Source organism: Stegostoma tigrinum, chromosome 11 (genome assembly GCF_030684315.1).
Source record: "Stegostoma tigrinum isolate sSteTig4 chromosome 11, sSteTig4.hap1, whole genome shotgun sequence".
Classification (NCBI taxonomy): Eukaryota; Metazoa; Chordata; class Chondrichthyes; order Orectolobiformes; family Stegostomatidae; genus Stegostoma; species Stegostoma tigrinum.
In genome coordinates this window covers 29150367-29171910 of record NC_081364.1, presented here as the reverse complement: position 1 = coordinate 29171910, position 21544 = coordinate 29150367, and the positions used below count along the sequence as shown (strand labels likewise).

General features: G+C 43.3%; 1 protein-coding gene across 1 annotated transcript in view; it reads left to right on the top strand.

Annotated features, from left to right (window-relative positions):
* LOC125460301 (transketolase-like) overlaps positions 1-21179 on the top strand; it is a 47446-nt gene extending 26267 nt beyond the window's left edge. The window contains exons 12-14 of the mRNA XM_048547624.2: positions 14122-14218; positions 15189-15311; positions 19487-21179. Coding sequence (XP_048403581.1) covers positions 14122-14218; positions 15189-15311; positions 19487-19659 — 393 coding nt within the window. The 3' untranslated portion in view covers positions 19660-21179. The remainder of the gene's footprint in view (positions 1-14121; positions 14219-15188; positions 15312-19486) is intronic.
* The last annotated feature ends 365 nt before the right edge of the window (positions 21180-21544 follow it).

Genomic DNA, 21544 nt, shown 5'->3' with positions numbered 1-21544 from the left:
GAACTGCAGATGCTGGAGAATCCAAGATAATAAAATGTGAGGCTGGATGAACACCTCAGGCCCAGCAGCATCTCAGGAGCACAAAAGCTGACGTTTCGGGCCTAGACCCTTCATCAGAGAGGGGGATGGGGAGAGGGAACTGGAATAAATAGGGAGAGAGGGGGAGGCGGACCGAAGATGGAGAGAAAAGAAGATAGGTGGGGAGGTAGGGAGGGGATAGGTCAGTCCAGGGAAGACGGACTGGTCAAGGAGGTGGGATGAGGTTAGTAGGTAGGAGATGGAGGTGCGGCTTGGGGTGGGAGGACGGGATGGGTGAGAGGAAGAACAGGTTAGGGAGGCAGAGACAGGTTGGACTGGTTTTGGGATGCAGTGGGTGGGGGGGAAGAGCTGGGCTGGTTGTGTGGTGCAGTGGGGGGAGGGGACGAACTGGGCTGGTTTTGGGATGCGGTGGGAGAAGGGGAGATTTTGAAGCTGGTGAAGTCCATATTGATACCATTGGGCTGCAGGGTTCCCAAGCGGGATATGAGTTGCTGTTCCTGCAACCTTCGGGTGGCATCATTGTGGCAGTGCAGGAGGCCCATGATGGACATGCCATCTAAAGAATGGGAGGGGGAGTGGAAATGGTTTGCGACTGGGAGCTGCAGTTGTTTATTGCAAACTGAGCCCAACCTCACCATCAAACCCGCAGACAAGGGTGGCGCACTGACCTCTACATCGCCGAGGCCAGACGCCAACTCTCCGACACCACCTCCTATCGCCCCCTCGATCATGACCCCACACCCGAGCACCAAACCATCATCTCCAACACCATTCATGACCTCATCACCTCAGGGGACCTCCCACCCACAGCCTCCAACCTCATTGTTCCCCAACCCCGCATGGCCCGTTTCTGTCTCCTTCCCAAAATCCACAAATCTGCCTGCCCTGGTCGACCCATCGTCTCAGCCTGCTCCTGCCCCACCGAACTCATCTCCGCCTATCTGGACTCCATTTTCTCCCCTTTGGTCCAGGAACTCCCCACCTACGTCCGTGACACCACCCATGCCCTCCACCACCTCCAGGACTTCGAATTCCCTGGCCCCCAACACCTCATTTTCACCATGGATGTCCAGTCCCTATACACCTGCATTTCCCACAACACATCCCTCACACCCCGCCCCCGCCACAACCGCCCCAAGAGGATCCCCCTCGTTCTCACACACCACCCCAACAACCTCCGGATACAACGCATCATCCTCCGACATTTCCGCCATCTACAATCCGGCCCCACCACCCAAGACATTTTTCCATCCCCACCCTTGTCTGCTTTCCGGAGAGACCGCTCTCTCCGTGACTCCCTTGTTCGCTCCACACTGCCCTCCAACCCCACCACACCCGGCACCTACCCCTGCAACCGCAGGAAATGCTACTCTTGCCCCCACACCTCCTCCCTCACCCTATCCCAGGCGCCAAGATGACTTTCCACATTAAGCAGAGGTTCACCTGCACATCTGCCAATGTGGTATACTGCATCCACTGTACCCGGTGTGGCTACCTCTACATTGGGGAAACCAAGCAGAGGCTTGGGGACCGCTTTGCAGAACACCTCCGCTCGGTTCACAATAAACAACTGCACCTCACAGTCGCAAACCATTTCCACTCCCCCTCCCATTCTTTAGATGACATGTCCATCTTGGGCCTCCTGCAGTGCCACAATGATGCCACCCGAAGGTTGCAGGAACAGCAACTCATATTCCGCTTGGGAACCCTGCAGCCCAATGGTATCAATGTGGACTTCACCAGCTTCAAAATCTCCCCTTCCCCCACCGCATCCCAAAACCAGCCCAGTTCGTCCCCTCCCCCCACTGCACCACACAACCAGCCCAGCTCTTCCCCTCCACCCACTGCATCCCAAAACCAGTCCAACCTGTCTCTGCCTCCCTAACCTGTTCTTCCTCTCACCCATCCCTTCCTCCCACCCCATGCCGCACCTCCATCTCCTACCTCTAACCTCATCCCACCTCCTTGACATGTCCGTCTTCCCTGGACTGACCTATCCCCTCCCTACCTCCCCACCTATACTCTCCTCCCCAACTATCTTCTTTTCTCTCCATCTTCGGTCCGCCTCCCCCTCTCTCCCTATTTATTCCAGAACCCTCACCCCATCCCCCTCTCTGATGGGTCTAGGCCCGAAACGTCAGCTTTTGTGCTCCTGAGATGCTGCTGGGCCTGCTGTGTTCATCCAGCCTCACATTTTATTATTTACATAATCTGTTGGCCACGCTAAATTGCCTGTAGTTCATAAATCCCTGAAACTGTTCTCTTGAAACTTTTCTAATGTCTTCACATCTTCCCTGAAGTGTAGCATACAGAATTGGCTCCAGTGCTCCAGTTGAGGCTGAACAAATGGTGTGTACCTCCTTGTTCTTTGACTTGTTGCTACTAATAAAGTCCCTGTGCTTATTATGTATCCCCTCTCAACCTGTCTTGCCACCTTGATTGACTTGTGGATGTATGCATTCTGGGCCTTTGACTCCTGCACACCTTTTAAAGTAATGCCTATAATTTGTATATTATCTGTCTGCTTTCTTCCTACAAAATGAATCACTTCACAGTCTCTCTGCACTGAATTTCATCTGCTACTTATTTTCCCCATTCAACAACTGTTGATGTCCTGTTTAAGTTCTACAGTATCCTCCTCATAGTTCACCCTACTTTCATTTATGATGTCTTCTGTGAAATTTTAAGTTGTGTCCAGTAAATGAAGGTCTAGATTTTAATATATGTTGGGGAGAACAAAAATCCCAACAATAATAATTGGAGAACCGCGTTGCAAATCTTCTGTCAATCCAAAAAACATCTAACCACTATCACACAGCAAAGGTAAGGTGCTTGAACACTATGTGCCAGGAATCCATACTGGCTTTCCTTGGTTAAACTAGATTTTCCCAAAATGACTGTCAATTCTCACCTGAATTTTTTTTTCTGAAGTCACCCACACTAATCGTAAACTGACTGCCTGTAGTTACTGTGATTAAATTGTTACCCTGTTTCCAAATGGTTTAACATTGACTTCCCCTGACCCCAATACCACTCCTGAGTATAAGGAAGACTAGAAAATTGTACCAGCTGCTTCTGTGATTTCCACTATCGCTTTCGTCAGCATCCTTGGATGTGCCTCATCCTTTCCTGGTGTGTTTTTAACTTTAATTTAGCACCTCAAAGTTGCCCTCTGCTGAGATACATCCCTTTTTTGGTTTCTAATCAACCCTACTACTACTGTTATTATCCCTTTACTATTCATATGTTTCTTACTATGATCTATTAATGATTTGGATGAGGGAACAAAACGTAACATCGCAAATATTGCAGATGATACCAAGTTTGGTGGCAGGGTCAACTGTGACAAGGATGCAGAGATTCTTCAGCATGATCTAGACAAGTTGGGCAAGTGGGCAGGTCAATGGCAGATGCAGCATAATTTAGATAAATGAGGTTATTCACTTTGGAAGAAAAACCAAGAAGGCAGATTACTGTCTGAATGGCTGTAAATTGGGAGAGGGGAGTATGCAGTGGGACCTGTGCAGCTGTCCTTGTGCAGGTGTAGCAGGCAGTAAAGAAGACAAATGGTATGTTGGCCTTCATTGTGAGAGGTGCTAAGTACAGGAGCAGGGGTGTTTTATTGCAGTTTGCAGGGCCTTGGTGAGACCATCCCTAGAATATGGCGTGCAGTTTTGGTCTCCTTTTCTGAAGAAGGATGCCCTTGCTCTCAAGGGAGTGCAATGGAGATTTACCAGGCTGATTCCGGAAATGGTGGGACTAATGTATGAGAAGAGATTGGCTAGGTTAGGATTGTTTTCGCTGGAGTTCAGATGAATGAGGGGGGATCTCAAGAGAATTATAAAATTCTAACAAGACAAGACAGGGCAGATGCAGGGTGAATGTTCCCAATGGTGCATGTGTCGAGAAACAGGGTTCACAGTAAGGAGACACTTCTTCACCCAAAGAGTGATGAGCCTATGGAATTCATTACCACAGGGTGGAGTTCATGCCAAAACATTGAAGGTACTTAAGAGGCAGCTAGATGTAGCATTTAGGGCAAATGGGATTGATGGTTATGGGAGAAAGTAGGATTAAGCTATTGAATTGGATGATCAGTCATGATCGTGATGAATGGTGGAGCAGGCTCAAAGGGCTGAATGGTAGTCTGCTGTTTCTTGTATGTTTCTATCCCAGCTGACGGTACTATTGGGCAAGTTAGATCCCAGAAGGACCCTGGCTTGATGGATCGTAAGTATTTTTGTTTAGTTAGGTCACATGGCTAGTAACTGAAACACTTGCACGTTGGGTTGAAAATTCCTTTAATGTCAATAGTTGTACAATAGGTGAGAAAACAACCCAAGCTATTTGAATATGCAGGAGTTAAAACAATTGAAAGCACAAAGGAAAGTAAACTTGCAGCCTTTTTCCAAATGCTGTCCATTACAGAGGCTCAAGGGTGGCACACTGGCTCAGTGTTTAGCACTGCTGCCTCACAGCACCAGGGACCTGGGATCGATTCCACCCTAGGGCTATCTATGTGGAGTTTGCACGTTCTCCCTGTGTCTGTGTGGGTTTCCTCCGTGTTCTCTGGTTTCTTCCCACAGTCCAAAAATGTGCAGGCTAGGTGGATTGGCCATGCTAAATTGTCCAAGTGTTCAGGGATGAATAGATTAGGTGGGTTATGGGGGGATGGGTCTAGGGGGGATGCTGTGATGGTCAGTGTGGACTTGTTGGTCTGAAGGGCCTGTTTTCACATTGTAGAGATTCTATGATTCTGAAGTCCAGAGCAATTAACTGCTTGAATTTACTTAACTGAATCTTTGCTATCGACCAAGATGACAATTCATTGAGCGCTTTTAAAGATTGCTGATAATAACCTCCCAGATTTCTAACTAAACATTCCTGATTTGGAACAAAAACAGAAGTTGCTGGACAGGTCTGGCAGCATCTGTCAAGAGAAAATCAGAGTTAACATTTCAAATCCGGTGACCCTTCCTCCGAATGGTTTTTATTCCTGATTTGGAAGTTTCATAAACTTCTAAACTTGAATCAAGTCGTCCGCACGGAACAAAAAAAAATTTTGCTGGATCATGGATTCTTTCAAAGCTCATGATCTTAAAGGTTTATTTTGCCTGTCATAAACTCAATAGAATAAACATCTTTCCATTTTGAGCACAGAAAGCTGCGGGCCATTAATAGCAGTAGAATTATACTCCAGCACAATATGTAACCTCGTGGCCCAGTATATCCCTACTCGGCCATTACCATCATGCCACAGGATCAGATCTGGTTCAGTGAATAGTGCAGGAGGACATGCCAGGAGCAGCACCAGGCATACCAAAAAGATAAGATATCAACCTGGTGCAGCTACAAAACAGGACTACTGGCATGCCCTACCGCATAAGCAGCAATTGATTGATAGAGTTAAGTGATCCTTGGCTCAGCTGTCCAGTCCTACCACATCCAGTCCTGAATGACAGGCAGTTAGACAACTCATCAGAGGAGAAGGCTGTACAAATGTCTCCATTTTCAACAATAGAAAAGCCCAACGCATCAATGCTAAAGATAAGGCATCTGCAGTAATCTTCTGCTGGAAGTGCCAAGTTGATGATCCATGTCGGCCTTTTCCAGCAGTTCCCCAACGTTAAAAAGTACCAAACTTCAGCCAATTCAATTCACTCGAAATGATATCAAGAAACAGTTCAAGATACTAGATACTGCAGCAGCCTGAGGCCCTAATAACTTTTTATCAACAGTTCTGGAAAACGTGTTCTAGAACATGCCACCTTCTTAGCCAAGCAATTCCAGTGCAATTACAACACTGGCCTCTATCTGACAATGTGGAAAATTACCGATATATGTCCTATACACACAAGGTAGTACAAATCCAATTCGGCCAGTTACAGAGGGAGATTGGCTGAACTGTTCTGATGGTGAAACCAAAACACAAGCCCCAATCTGTTATGATGGGAATAGAGGTTCACCTCTAATAATTACCCCCGAAACACCCAGAGAAGCTCAACTTCCTTTTGTAATATTTTAATGGTGGTTAAAAAAAAGAAAATTCCTGATTGTTACTTGTAAAGTGGCAAAGAAAGATTTATTTATTTAACCCTAACAATGAACAAAATAACAGAATTAGTAGCAAACCGAACAATTCCCTGTTGGACTACTAACTACTCCCTGATGGAACTAAATTCTACTGGAATGCTGTTTAAATAAACAGAAGCCCCAGTTATATAAACCCAATTAATTAGACGACAATAAACTAAAACTTAATCTCTCCCAGTTGACACAGACTGTCTTCTAGAACATTCTGCAATCTTCAGCATTTCTTCTGTTGATCTCACATCACAAATGTCTTTCTGCCGCTGATTTTGCTGTCAGGGATGTTTCTGTCCGTAACTGCTTCTGTGAGGACTAGTAGCTGGAAACGCTGTAATTCTGTTTTACTTCAATGGTGTTTTCTCTGAGAGCAAAATAAAAGGTGTTGTCTTCTGGCAGTTGGCCCTCTCCCAATTTTCAAAACAACCTGTCTTGTATATCCCCTATGACACGTCACATTCCTATAATATAATTGGTTTCAGGTTTTCAACACCATCAGATTTAAATTTGATAGTTTTTTAGTATCTAAGGATTTGGTTCAAATTGGCTCAATTTGAAAAGACTTGTTGTCTTTGTAAAAATGCTGCTTGGCTGTTCGATACAAAATTTTTCCATTCAGGCACTCTGTATGCACCTGCACCTTCGAACTGCTAGTCAGACATTCATTTTAACTCAAAGCACTGAAAAAAACACACCATCTTTTAAAGGGACAGCTCATCGCTTTTCCACACTATCACTTGTATCAATAAATTCTAACTTCCTACCTTCTAATTCATGAATTCGCTACCCAACTTTGTAACACAATTACCTCCCCAACTCGAACATCAGTAAAGTGATAGAAGATGTCATCAATATTACTAGTGATGCCCAGTTTGGGTTCTGCCATGGCCACTCAGCTCCTGACCTCATTACAGCCCTGCTTCAAAATGGTCGAAAGAGCTGAATTCCAAAGATGAGATGAGAGTGACAACTCTTGGCATCAAGATACATTCAACCTGAGTTTGGCATCAAGGAGCCCTTGCAAAACTGGAGTCAGGGGGAAATCTCTCTGCTGTTTAGTGTCATAGCTGGTACATAGGAAGATTGTTGTGGTTGATAGAGGTCAGTCACCTCAGCTTCAGGAGATTTATGTAGGTTGTTTGTCAGGGTAGTGTCCTAAGCCCAGCCATCTCCAGCTACTTCATCAAGGACCTTCCCTCCATCACAAGATCAGAATTAAAGATTTCACTGATGATTGCACATGTTCATCACGATTCACAACTTCTCATCAGTCCGTGTTCAAATGCAACAAGATCTGGCCAACATCCGGGCTTGCACAGACTAGTGGCAAATCTTATTCACACCACACCAATAGCAGGCAATAACCATCTTTAATTAGAGACAATCTAACCACCGCAGTGTGTTGCCATCACTGAATCCCCCACTATCAGCATCCTGGGGGATTATCATTGACCAGAAACTCAACTGGACTTGCCTTGTAAACACAGTGACTGCAACTGCAGGCCAGAGACTAGAAACACTGGCGAGTAACTCTGCTCCTGACTCCCCAAAGGCACGAGTCGGGACTGTGATAGAACATTCCCCATATGTCAGGGTGGATGTAGCACCAGTACTCACGTGTCTTGACATCAGCCATTTCAAAACGACACGCTTGATCGGCACCACATCCACTAGCATCCACTCCCTCCAGCACTGATGCTCCGCAGCAGTAAGTGTGTACTATCTGCAAGATGTGCTGAAGAAATTCACCAAAGAATCTTAGCACCTTCCAAACCTCTAACCACTTCCACCTTGAAGGAGGCCTATACCTGGGAACACTACCACCTTCTTCACGGTTCTAGTGAAGATTTGTAGCCCAGGTGCTGGTTGTAGGTGTTGGTGCGTTTGCTGAGCTGGGAGGTTTGATAGATGTTTCATCCCCTCACTAGGTGACATCCTCAGTGCTGTGGAGTCTCCTGTGAAGCACTGTTGTCTTGTACTGGTTCAAATTTATATGGCCTGGTTTTTGCTGCTTCCAGCAGGTGCTGGTTCTGGCTGTGTGTTATAATGGTCGGCATATCGGGTCTAATTCAGTGTCAAATTCGAACCAGCACAAGACAATAGCGCTTCACAGCACTGAGTAACAGGACAAAACATCTGCTATCAACCCTCCCAGCTTGGCGAACACACCAACATCTACAACACGCCATCATCTGCTAGTTCCCTTTGAAACCGTTCATCAGACTTGGAAATATGTCACTATTCCTTCATTGTTACTGGGTCAAAATTGTTGAATTCTCTCCCTGAAAGGCATTGCAGGTCAAGCTACAGCACATGAACGTCAGCAGTTCAAGAAGACAGCTCTCCACCATCTCAAGGGAATCTCAGGATGGACAATCAATGGTGGGCAGCCAGTGGCACCCACATCCCACAAGTAAATACAAAAAACCCTTTGCAGAAGTATCCAACATTCATCTTCCTGTATTTTGAAGTCAAAATTCTAAAAATGATTTTGTAAATCATGTTTTGTATGTAAATTATATACCATTCATTATCATATAAAAGATACATAGAATCCCTACAGTGTGGAAAGAGGACTTCGGCCCAACAAGTCACCAACCCTCAGAGCATCCTACCCAGACCCATCCCTCTTTCACCTACCTAATCGACACATTCCTGAACATTATTGGCAATTTAGCATGGCCAATCCACCTAGCCTGCACATCTTTGTACTGTGGGAGGAAACCCACGCAGATACAGGGAGAATTTGCAAACTCCACACAATCACCCGAGGGTGGAATCAAACCTGGGTCCCTGGCTCTGTAGGCAACAGTCCTTTTTTGCTTGGAACATTCTCCTTTCAAAATCTCTCAGCTTCCCTTATTTGATTTTTCGCTTCCCCTCAAACGTTGTATATTCAGCTTGGCTCTTTTTTTTCATCCTGGAAGCTTTTGATTTGTTTGCCCCACCTTTTCCCTTTAAAGAAATAAGCCTTGAAGGTGTCTGAACCATCAGTTCTGGTACCTGATTCAGTTACAGTTTTGCCTGTCAATCTTTGATTCCAATTTGTCAAGCCATTGAATTTTGCTTTCACTCAGTTAATTGTTCTTACCATGGATTGTTCTTTGTCCTTTTCCTTGCTAATATTTATTTATTTCTGTGTGATGTGGGTGGTGTTGGCAAGGCTAACATTTGTTTCCGTCATTCATTGCCCTTGAACTGAGTGCCTTGCTAGGCATTTTAGGGGGAAGTTAAAACTTAATCACGTTGCTTTGGGCCCGGAGTAATGTACAGGTGAGCTTTGATGAAGATCGCAAATTTCTTTCATCAAATAGCATGAGTAAACTATTTGAGTTTTTATGACTGTAGCAATGTAATAAAGGGTTTAACAGCAATTAATGGTCACCACTACTGACTAGTTTTCAATTTCGGACTTTATCATTTTAACTTAAATTTCACATGCTGTCATGGTGGAATTTGAATCTACATTCTGAGAGCACTAGAATGGATTAGTTGACAAGGGATGACAACATATGTCACCTGTCCTCCTTGCCATGCAAGTTTTATAATGTTCAATGTTCCACCATGACCTTCTACTTGCACTTCTTGGTTGATCCCAAGAACTAAGTCTAGCAGGGCCTCCTCCATTGTCTTTGGATTGGAAACATATTGCTATGGAAAATTCTTTTACACACACCCTTGGAACTCTTGATCTCTCTGTACTTTATTGCAATCCCAGTTTATGTACAGATGATTATAGTCCTGCATTACATTAATTCTTGCACCTCTAATTTCCTTGCAAATTTGTTTTCCCTACATCCTTTGTATTAATTGATGGCCTATCGAATGTACTGAGTACTGAATGTAATTACACTTTTTTTGATTTTCAGCTCGAGCCAAAAGTCTGTACTTGACTACTCTGGGACATCCTTTCTGCCATGTGTCACCACCGCTCCACTGCTTTATTTCCCCCTATGTTTTCAACACACCTTTAACAACCTAAAACGTTGAATTTCTCTGTGTTGGAATCATGGTTCAAATTCTGAATGTAACAACATTGTATTTTTTATGTGTATGTCTGACTATCTTTGTTTAAACTGTGGAACAACATATAAAGTGCAGTTTTCATTTCCTTGGAATTGGCGAAAAGGAGAAATAATGGGCTGAGTTGGTCCTCAAGAAACTTGCTCTCTTCTCGCCATCTCGCTAATTAAATTCCGGGTGAGCTGTTGCATCAGTGACTTTCTGGACCTGCCACCGATTAAAGTCTTTTAAGTGGTCAATTAAGTGCCACATGAAATTTTTTAGATTTTCATTGTCACGTACGCTCAAGTTCGGAAGTACAGTAGTACAATGAAAAGTATATCATGTCACCACACATGGTGCCATCTTAGATACCAAGGTACCTAGGTACAAGAAGAATTTAGGTAAAAGAACAAAGGGAAATGAGAGTTAAAAAGTTAAGCATTATTTCATAGAATATTAGAAAAATAAAAAAGTAGGGAGAGTTTATCATAAATTAAACTAGGAAAATACCAGAATAGCTTAAAAAGTTCAACAGTCTTTGAGTCCTCCACTTACCTCCCTCTGCTGCCTGTTTTTGACATCACTGCGGCACATACTGTCTCTGAAGCCAAGTCTGCTGTGTCCCCGATCTCCCCGGTGCCCTGGGAACATGCCTGGACAGGATACACCAGCACACTGAGCTGAGACACAGCCACGAGCCGCCAAAAGATCAGCCAACACACCGCCAAGAGGCCAGGACTTGCCACACGTGACTGAGAGACCAAGCCAGGATCTGTGATCCACCGAGAGACCAGACAGAGACCGTCCAAGACCAAAGGGAAGGAAAAAAGAAAAAAATGGGGAAAGAAAAGAGAAGGAAACAGAAGGTGCAGAAGAGCTCCAGGTGGAGTGTCCCACTTTGACACCGTCCCAACTGAAAGTAAAGGATTTGACCTGTCATCTCGTCCTCAGTGGGTGAGAAACATGGCTGATTTCTGGACTAGAAAGCCAAGGCGACTTGCATGCTGGATTGTTTGGGGTCTCCTGTTTTCCTAGACTGGGGCCAGTCAGAAGCATGGATCTGTGACAAGGCGGTGGCCTGTAACCACCTCCCCCCCACCAACCACAAGCGTGAAAAGTACTAATTTCACTTTGGTTCTTGTCAGGACTAAGCCTCAACCAATAGATTTTGAAGATGCAGAAAGCAACTTCTGATAACCGGAATACAGAGAAGTCTGTCAAAGCTGGCCAGCTTAGCTGTCAATGAGGAACAACATTTTAATTTACTGTACTTTGTAGCCTGGACTCTAACTTAGACCATACTCTTTGTCTCTGTCTTCCTTTATACTCTTATGTTTCTTCTCCATTTTTCCTTGCTCTTTGCTGTATTGGTCTTTGCCTTGTTTCTCTTCACGACCTTTTTGTATTTAAATAATTGTTATGTAGAAATTTGTGCCTCACGGCTTTGTGAGGGGCAGGTCATGCCTCACAAACCTTATCGAGTTCTTTGAGGATGTGACTAGAAAAGTTGATGAGGGTCGAGCTGTGGATGTGGTGTATATGGACTTCAGCAAGGCATTTGATAAGGTTCCCCATGGTAGGCTCATTCAGAAGGTCAGGAGGAATGGGATACAGGGGAACTTAGCTGTCTGGATACAGAATTGGTTGGCCAGCAGAAGACAGCGAGTGGTAGTAGAAGGAAAATATTCTGCCTGGAAGTCAGTGGTGAGTGGTGTTCCACAGGGCTCTGTCCTTGGGCCTCTACTGTTTGTAATTTTTATTAATGACTTGGATGAGGGGATTGAAGGATGGGTCAGCAAGTTTGCAGACGACACGAAGGTTGGAGGTGTCGTTGACAGTATAGAGGGCTGTTGTAGGCTGCAGCGGGACATTGACAGGATGCAGAGATGGGCTGAGAGGTGGCAGATGGAGTTCAACCTGGATAAATGCGAGGTGATGCATTTTGGAAGGTCGAATTTGAAAGCTGAGTACAGGATTAAGGATAGGATTCTTGGCAGTGTGGAGGAACAGAGGGATCTTGGTGTGCAGATACATAGATCCCTTAAAATGGCCACCCAAGTGGACAGGGTTGTCAAGAAAGCATATGGTGTTTTGGCTTTCATTAACAGGGGGATTGAGTTTAAGAGTCGTGAGATCTTGTTGCAGCTCTATAAAACTTTGGTTAGACCGCACTTGGAATACTGCGTCCAGTTGTGGTCGCCCTATTATAGGAAAGATGTGGATGCTTTGGAGAGGGTTCAGAGGAGGTTTACCAGGATGCTGCCTGGACTGGAGGTTGACTGAGCTCGGACTCTTTTCATTGGAGAAAAGGAGGAGGAGAGGAGACCTAATTGAGGTATTCAAGATAATGAGAGGCATAGATAAAGTTGATAGCCAGAGACTATTTCCCAGGGCAGAAAAGGCTAACACGAGGGGTCATAGTTTTAAGCTGCTTGGAGCAAAGTATAGAGGGGATATCAGAGGCGGGTTCTTTACACAGAGAGTTGTGAGAGCATGGAATGCGTTGCCAGCAGCAGTTGTGGAAGCAAGGTCATTGGGGTCATTTAAGAGACTGCTGGACATGCATATGGTCACAGAAACTTGAGGGTGCTTACATGAGGATCAATGGTCGGCACAACATTGTGGGCTGAAGGGCCTGTTCTGTGCTGTACTGTTCTATGTTCTATTTGGACATAGCCTTTGTTTCTTCACTACATCTATCACCTTACTCTTCAACTCAAAGCTTGATCAGCTGCTGTCCTGTGTTCCAAAGGGAAATAAAATAATCTGTCCTTGGTGATTTCAATGCCAGAGTTGGGAGGAACATTAAATCTTATGAAAGATGTGATTGACATGGAAGGTAAACACCAATACAACCCTCCTGGTAAACTGCCCAGAGCGTGGTCTGTTAATAACAACCTGTTTTATCAGAGACACAAATACAGTGTGCCTCATGGTAACACCTTTACTCAGAATATTGGCACCTTTTTAACTATATTTTTTGTCTGAGTAAGTAACTGCAAGAATGTTTTGCGTCACTTGTGCCAAGGCATGCGCTGATGATTGCTGGACTAATCATTGTCCAGAAAAAGCAGAAGTGCTGCTGCAGAAAAATCAATTATGATGGATTCAAAGCCTTCACGGCCAGAAAATTACAGATCATTTATGAGGCTCTGGTTGTTTTATACGTGCATTTCAATGCTGGAAGAGATAAAACAGATCCGTTTCAAATTAAATTATTAGTCAATGCAATTAAGTGACAGTTTTGATTCCATACAAATGCTTCTGCAGCCACTGTATTGATTCCAGCTTATCTGTACCTTATATATGGACTCAATTCTCTGGTTCAGGAGAAAAATATGTACCTGGGGCGGCACGGTAGCTCAGTGGTTAGCACTGCAGCCTCACAGCACCAGGGACCCAGGTTCGATTCCAGCCTCGGGCGACAGTCTGTGTGGAGTTTGCACATTCTCCCCGTGTCTGTGTGGATTTCCTCCGGGTGTTCCAGTTTCCTCCCACAGTCCAAAGATGTGCAGGCTAGATGGATTGGCCATGCTAAATCGCCTGTAGTGTTCAGGGTTCTGTGGGCTACAGAGGGGTGGTTCTGGGTCTGGGTGGGATGTTTCAAGGGGCGGTGTGGACTTGTTGGGCCGAAGGGCCTGTTTCCACACTGTAGGAAATCTAAATACCCTCACTTTCCCGCCCACTAAGGAAAAGTTGATCATTTAGGTGAATGTATCTGGGGAGCTGGTGTTCTGTGATGCATTGATTTCTTTCTGTCTCTACGCATTTTAAACAGATTTATCACATGCCATAATGAGAGATTTTAAACCCAGCTAGAGGAAGAACCACACAGAAGCCTTTCAGAAGTCTCCTCTCAAGTCACTCTAGAGGTGATCAGGATCTCCACCTCCAGCGTGCCTTCCAAAAAACATTGTTGTAAAGCCTATTTTATCATTATTAATATTGTAAATCCCAACAGTTATAACAGGAAGTTATTTATTCTGGCAGGTTCTGAAGAAGACTGATAAGGACATGGTTACCGTTGTTGCTGCTGGGGTCACAATGCAGGAAGCATTGACTGCAGCTGCAAAATTGGCTGAAGAGGGTAAATATAAAAAAAAAATCAGTGTTCACTGTATATAAAAGTAAATAATTCTTTCTATGCTTCTATGTTTTAAAGTTAATGGCCAATCTCTGTACAAGCAAATTCTTCCCTACAGTGTCTTTTGTATCACAGTTGACAACATTCTGTTTGACCATATTAGAGTTAAGACTGAGATGCATTTTACATTATATGACTTCATGACCTCTTTATAGAACCCTCCTCATTGAATACTGACTCCTAGAATAAAAATGATTTCACTGGTATTGAATGTCAGTTGTAAGGAATTTCATTTCTACGTGAATTAGTGAGTATGGTATGGAACTGAAACATCTGACAACGCATCACTCCCTTTAGAATGACTGTGGTTAAATTAAGTTCACTGCTGAAGCCTGGGTAGGAATTCATAGAGATCAATATTCGTTCCCTTAAGTAAGAACCAGGTAAGAAAGTTGGCATACGTTAGAAATGCTCAGCAGGTTAGACAGCATCTGTTTGTGTCTCCACAGATACTGCCAGACCAGTGGAGGTTTACAACAATTTTTACTTTTATCTTAGCTTTGCAGCATTTGTAGAACTACTTTGTTTCTGTATTAAAGGAAAATTTAAACCAAATGATCAGTGTGCAACTAATAAATGTTATTATTTATTTGACGTTAGATACTGTAGGCCTGCTGTCCGACCAAGGATAATTGAAAACCTGTTTTCAGATTAGTTTCAATAGTTGGAAGATTTAGGTTGGGAGGAGGATGGGGACAAAAGCATGAGGGAATTTCTAGATGAGAACAAGGATTTCAGTGTCTTGGGAAACCTCCTGCAAAAAGTTGGAGATTTCAAATTCTCAACCTTCTCCTTAATCTTTCTTCTTTGTGAGTAAGGCACTCTGGAATCTGCATATAGAAATAGTCACGGTATTTGCATGATGTATAATCAAATGAAAATTATCTAATTAAAAATGCATTTCATTTTACAGATGTGTTCATCCGAGTGGTTGATCCATTTACAATTAAACCACTTGATGATAAAACTATTGTTTGTTGTACTAAAGGCACCAAAAAGAAGCATGTTATCACTGTGGAGGATCACTATTACGAAGGTAATATTTTAAAATATGTTCGGACCAGCACGATGTGATAGCCTACAGTACATGTTGTTATGATTCATTGTATGAGCCAAATATTTGCATTTTCAAAGAACAGTACAGAACAGGAACAGGCCCCTTGTCCCACCAAAACTATGCCAACATATGACGACTTTCTAAACTAAAAATCTTCCATCTCTCTGTGATTCATATCCATCTATTCCCTGCCTTTTCAACTATTTGTCAAGCTCTCTCTTAAACATTGCTATTTTATCCCGTTTCACCACCACCTCTGGCAGTACATTCCAGGACCTTTTCACTCTGGTTTAAAAACAAAAACAACTTGCCTCTCATATTTCCTTTAAACACAGACCCTTTTACCCTAAACCTATGTTGCCCAATAATTCACATTTCTACCCTTTGTAAAAGACTCAGACTATCCATTCTATCCATGCCAGTTATAATTTTGTAAATTTCTATCAAATTGCCCTCATTGGTTGATGTTCAAGCGAAAACAAACCAAATTTGTCCAAGACAAGGTGTAGAGCTGGATGAACACAGCAGGCCAAGCAGCATCAGAGGAGCAGGAAAGCTGACATTTCGGGTCTAGACACTTCTTCAAAAATGGGGGAGGGGAAGGGGATTCTGAAATAAATAGGGAGAGAGGGGGAAGCGGATAGAAGATGTATAAAGGAGAAGATAGGTGGAGAGGAGACGGACAGGTCAGAGGCGAGGGTGGAGCCAGTAAAGCTAGGTGGGGATTTGAGGGGTGTGGGGGTATAGGTCAGGGGGCAGGATGAGGTTAGTAGATGGGAGATGGGGGTGGGGCTTGAGGTAAGAGGAGTGAGAGGTGGGAGGAGGGACAGGTTAGAGAGGCGGGGACAAGCTGTGTTGGTTTTGGGGTGCGGTTAGGGGAGGGGAGATTTTGAAGCTTGTGAAGTCCACATTGATGTCTTCTGAGGAGTGGGGGGGGGTTGAAATGGTTCACGACTGGGAGGTGCGGTTGTTTAGTGCGAAGCATGCGTAGGTGTTCCACAAAGCCCTCTGCAAGCCTCTGTTTAGTTTCCCTGATGTAGAGGAGGCCACATCAGGAACAGCGGTTACAGTATACCACATTAGCAGATGTGCAGGTGAACATCTGTTTGATGTGGAAGGTCTTCTTGGGGCCGAGGATGGGGGTGAGGGAGTAGGTGTAGGGGCAGGTGTAGCACTTACTGCATTTGCAGGGAAAAGTGCCGGGTGTAGTGGGGCTGATGGGGAGTGTGGAGTGGACGAGGGAGTCACAGAGAGAGTGGTCCCTCTGGAAAGCAGATAACGGTAGGGAGGGAGAAATGTCTTTGGTAGTAGGGTCAGATTGCAGATTGGCAGAAGTGCCGGAGGATGATGTGTTAGATCCAGAGTTTGGGGGGTGATACATGAGGATGGGGCGGGGGGATCCTGTTTGGTTGTTATTGCGGGGACGGGGTGTGAGGGATGAGTTGTGGGAGACACGGTCGTGAGCATTTTTGACCACTTGGTGGGGATGTTGCAGTCCTTGAAAATGAGGACGTCTGGGATGTCCGGGAGTGGAATGACTCATCTCAGGAGCAGATGCGGCGGAGGCAAAGGAATTGGGAATAGGGGATGGCATTTTTTCAGGAAAGTGGGTAAGAGGAGGTGTATTCTAGGTAGCTGTGGGAGTCGGTAGGCTTGAAATGAATATCGGTTTCCAGGTGGTTGCCAGAAATGGAGAGGTCCAGGAAGGAGAGAGGGGTATCAGGGATGGTCCAGGTGAACTTAAGGTTGGGCTGGAAGGTGTTAGTGAAGTGGATGAACTGTTTGAGCTCCCCATGGGAGCACGAGACAGCGCCGATACAGTCATCGATGTAATGGAGAAAGAGGTGGGGGATAGGGCCAGTGTAGCTTCGGAAGAGGGATTGTTCCACGTATTCTACGAAGAGGCAGGCATAGCTTGGGCCCATGTGGGTACCCATGGTCACCTCCTTTGTCTGTAGAAAGTGGGAGGGATGGAAGGAGAAGTTGTTATGGGTGAAGACGAGTTCAGCTAAGTGGATGAGGGTGTCACTGCAGGGGGACTGGTCAGGCCTGTGGGACAGGAAGAAGCAGAGGGTCTTTAGGCCATCTGCATGGAGAATGCAAGTGTACAGGGACTGGATGTCCATGGTAAAGATGAGGTGTTGGGGACCAGGGAATCATAAGTTTTCGAGGAGGTGGAAGGCATGGGTGGTGTCACGGATATCGGTGGGAAGTTCATGGACCGGGGGGAGAAAATGGAGTCGAATCATAAGAAGAGATAAGTTCAGTGGGGTAGGAGCATGCGGAGGCAATGGATAGGACAAATTTTTCCAATCTGTCCTAAGTAATGCCCCCCAAACCGGCAACATCCCGTGAACCACTTCTGTACCCTCTCCAAAGCTTCCTAATCCTTGCATGAATGCATAGAATATTCCAAATGTGGTCTAATTAAACTTGTATACAGCTGCAACATGACTTGCCAGTTTTTAGACTCAATGCCCCCATCGACAAAAGCAGGCATTCTTATCTACTTGTGTTGCCATTCTGTGATCTTTGGACCTCTATGCCTAATCCTGCTGTATTTTGCTGCTACTTGGGGTTCTGCCATTTACTGTATGTAGATCCCACCTGCATTAGATCTACCAAATTGCATCATCTTGTATTATCTAAATAATTTCCATTCCATCTGCCATTTCTCCACCCAAGACTCTAACATATCTATATCCTGCTGCATCCTGTGGCAGCCCTCCTCACTATCTGCAGTTCCCCCAGTCTTGGTGTCATCTGCAAACTTACTAATCAGTCCACCTATACTATCCTACAATATACATAACAAACAAAAGGGGTTCCAGCATTGGTCCCAGTGGAATACCACTGGTCACATATCAGAAAAACACCCTTCCATTGTCGCTCCCTGTTTTCTGGGACTAAGCCAATTCAGAAAGTTTTGTTAGGATTGAGATAGAACACCTATCCTGCATTCGCAATAAATGTTGGCAAGAGCACAGAGATAAAACACAGCAAGCAGTATAAAATTAAAGGTTATATGCCGTAGATCACCTGAGGAAATCAGAAGCATTTCTGTCTTAAAAAGTTCTGAAAGCCACAGCGAGGCAAATCCCTGAGCAGCTTCTGTACCTGCCAAATAATGGAATGCTTACAACACAGAAGGAAGTTGTCCAGCCCATCAATTCATGCCAGTTTTCTAGAATATCAGTTTAGTTTATCCCACAAGTCCTTACACAATGCTATAAAATTGTACAGAAACTACAGAATATGCTTAAATACTATTGTTACAAATAATGGATAGAATTCTGATATGTAAGGTTTTATTCAGCATTTGTCAAATATTATTATTACAAAATTATTTCTTGCCACTTTGTTCCATTTTCCCTAGGCAAAATCCTTACTGATTTCCCTTTGCTGTATGCAACCTATTTCTTGCACTTTACGGGCTGTTTAAAATTGACATATGAACCTCATGAGTGCATCTTAAAGGGATCACTCTTTGTGCATGACCTTTGTATCCCATGCATTGCACATTCCCCATTAATTTCTTTAATGCTGGTTACTGCAGCTTGTGATGGAGCTTCTGAGCGATTTACAGCAAATGGCAGAAATATAGAAAAAGATGATGCAATGTATAACTGATAAAGATAAACTATACTCGTAAAAGCAGAATCACCTGCAATACATGTGTCGATGATTCCTGAAGCTGGATCTTACTAAGAACATTGACAACAGCAAAGATTAGGCTCTGATGCCAAGAAGGGAAGACTAAAGCATACTTACTATTAGTTTCTGAAATCACTGTTGTTGATTGTTTGAATATAGTAGGAAGCAAAATTATTGGTTGTTATTGTGATAGCATTTCGATACTTTTTATAACTATTGTGATCATTCTGACTTTTTCTCATCTCCTTCCAGTACATCCATAACTGCCCCTGATTCATATAGTTGTTTTCTGATACTTCCTTAACTAACTTAACACTCATGTAATAGTCTTCATTAACATGGAGATAATTATTATACCCAAACCTACTCTTGTACTTTCACATTCACTGCAGATTAATGTGTTTTTATGTGTATACTTAACAGATGCTTACTACGGTTATTTCATATGGTACATTTATTCTTACATTGATGACATGAATAGCTTTTCTGTTTGCTTGCAGGTGGTCTTGGTGAAGCAGTAGCAGCTGCCCTTGCATCAGAACCTACAATTATAGTGCACCGCCTGGCAGTGTCTGGTGTGCCATTTAGTGCAACACCAGCAGAGCTACTGGAAAGGTTTGAGATTGATGCAAAGGCAATAGTGAAAACTGTGAAAGACATCATTTCAAACTAGACAAAGTTCCCATATTGTGTAACACAATGGGCTAAGTTCCATTCTTTTCAGTGATTTGTTTATATTAGCAATATACTTTGGATGTTCCTTCAATTTACTTAATTGTAAGCTTTAAAGTAATCTGTGGAAATTAACTGTAAAAACTTTGAACGTAGTCTTTATGGTAAAAATGTTGCCTATTGTTTTGCAGCAACTCTTTGTTTCTGCTCCACTGGTTGGCTAATATGCACAAAATATGTCCATTTAATGGTGTACAGATGGTTACAGCTCCTGATTTGTTTTGAAGTGACACCTGTGGAAGACGCTACTTTAATATTTTACTCTTTTCTTTCCCCTTTCAATTACTTAAAAAGGCTACTTACCCAAGGATTAGATGAGAATTAAAGACATCAGAAGCTAGAAATGACTGATAGTGATATTACTAGAATAATGCTTAATATGCTTGCATGGTTTGTCTCTGTGATCTATTTTGGTACAGGAATCAGAGCAGTTAAAACAAGTCAGCTAATGTCTTGCTAAAATAAACAGAGGAATGTCCTACAAGCATGTTAAACTCCATGCCCTTGACAGTGACTCTCCACCCTACTCCCAGTCTACATTCCTAGACTGAACCAGACTATTCAAAACCTCAGTGTCTTATTTAGACCCATGACAAACATTCATTCCCATAACTCTTCCATTACAAAGAGTGTAATGTTGCTCACTTTTGCTGTTAACTAAAGTAGTCTTGTTAAACCATCAGTCATTCCACAAACTACACTGTTCTGAAATTTTGCTGTCTGTATCTGTTAAACACGATTCTTTGCTCTTACCTATAACCTTTCCCTTGATCATATAATTGTTTATATTTAAGTCCCTTTCTGACCTTGCATCTCCTTACAGCTTGTAGCTACGTCCCTTTGAAAGCTGTTCCTCTGAATCTGGCCTTATAGCCAATTTTGGCAGAGAGATGCCTTCAGTTCCCTTGAATGGTGCTTAGGAATTTCCTTTGTAACTCATTAATATCCTTCTCCTTCATCAAGGCATTTTATAAATGTAAGCTGCTGCTTTTCATCATTTAATATTATCAAAATTCCTCAACTGTATTAGATTTCAGTTTCATTCAACATAGCAAGAATCTTAATTCACTACATTGTATTATTCTCTCACTAAAATACATTTTTGTTGAAATAGTTGCTGTATGGATATAGCTATTTTTCAGAATCTTGTAACTTAGTTGCAGTAGCAGAACCAACGCACTCATAATTTGGCTGATATTTAAAAGAATAAACAATAGATTATATACAAGTCAGAGATGCGTATGTAACTCACTGCCTCCATTTTACTGCTGGCATAATATTAAAAAAAGGTTAATTTATGACTTGAAAATATTTTAATTAAAACAATGTTTTTAAAATGTTGCTTCTACAATTTGAGACTGCAGAGATATTCAACTTAAATTGAAGAGCTGAGAAATGCAACTTTTGATTGAAAGGTGCTATGCCATGGCGAAATAATAAATATTTTTAACAACCAAGAAAGGAATTCTGAGGTTTTCTTGTAGCTATGAGCCAGTGAATCTGAATTTTGCTTCACTGAGCAATTAATTGTTACGAGTGATTTCATCCAGCTGTTAATGTATGTCTGCTGTTTTGAACCACACTGCTGTGTCCGATGAAAGATGTAACCAATGTAGTTTAATGCTTGGGAGCTTTCTGTAGTTCTTGGGCAGATATATGCTTCTAAACTGGATGATTTGGAAAACCTAAATAGCTATGGTGCCTTTTTTCTAGGATGAGCATATACTTGAAGAAAGAAACCAAGTACCTCTTGAGGTGAGCACCTCCCACAGATGCATTGGTAATTAATTTAGCTTAATTTGGACTTTCTCTGACTGTAGGATACT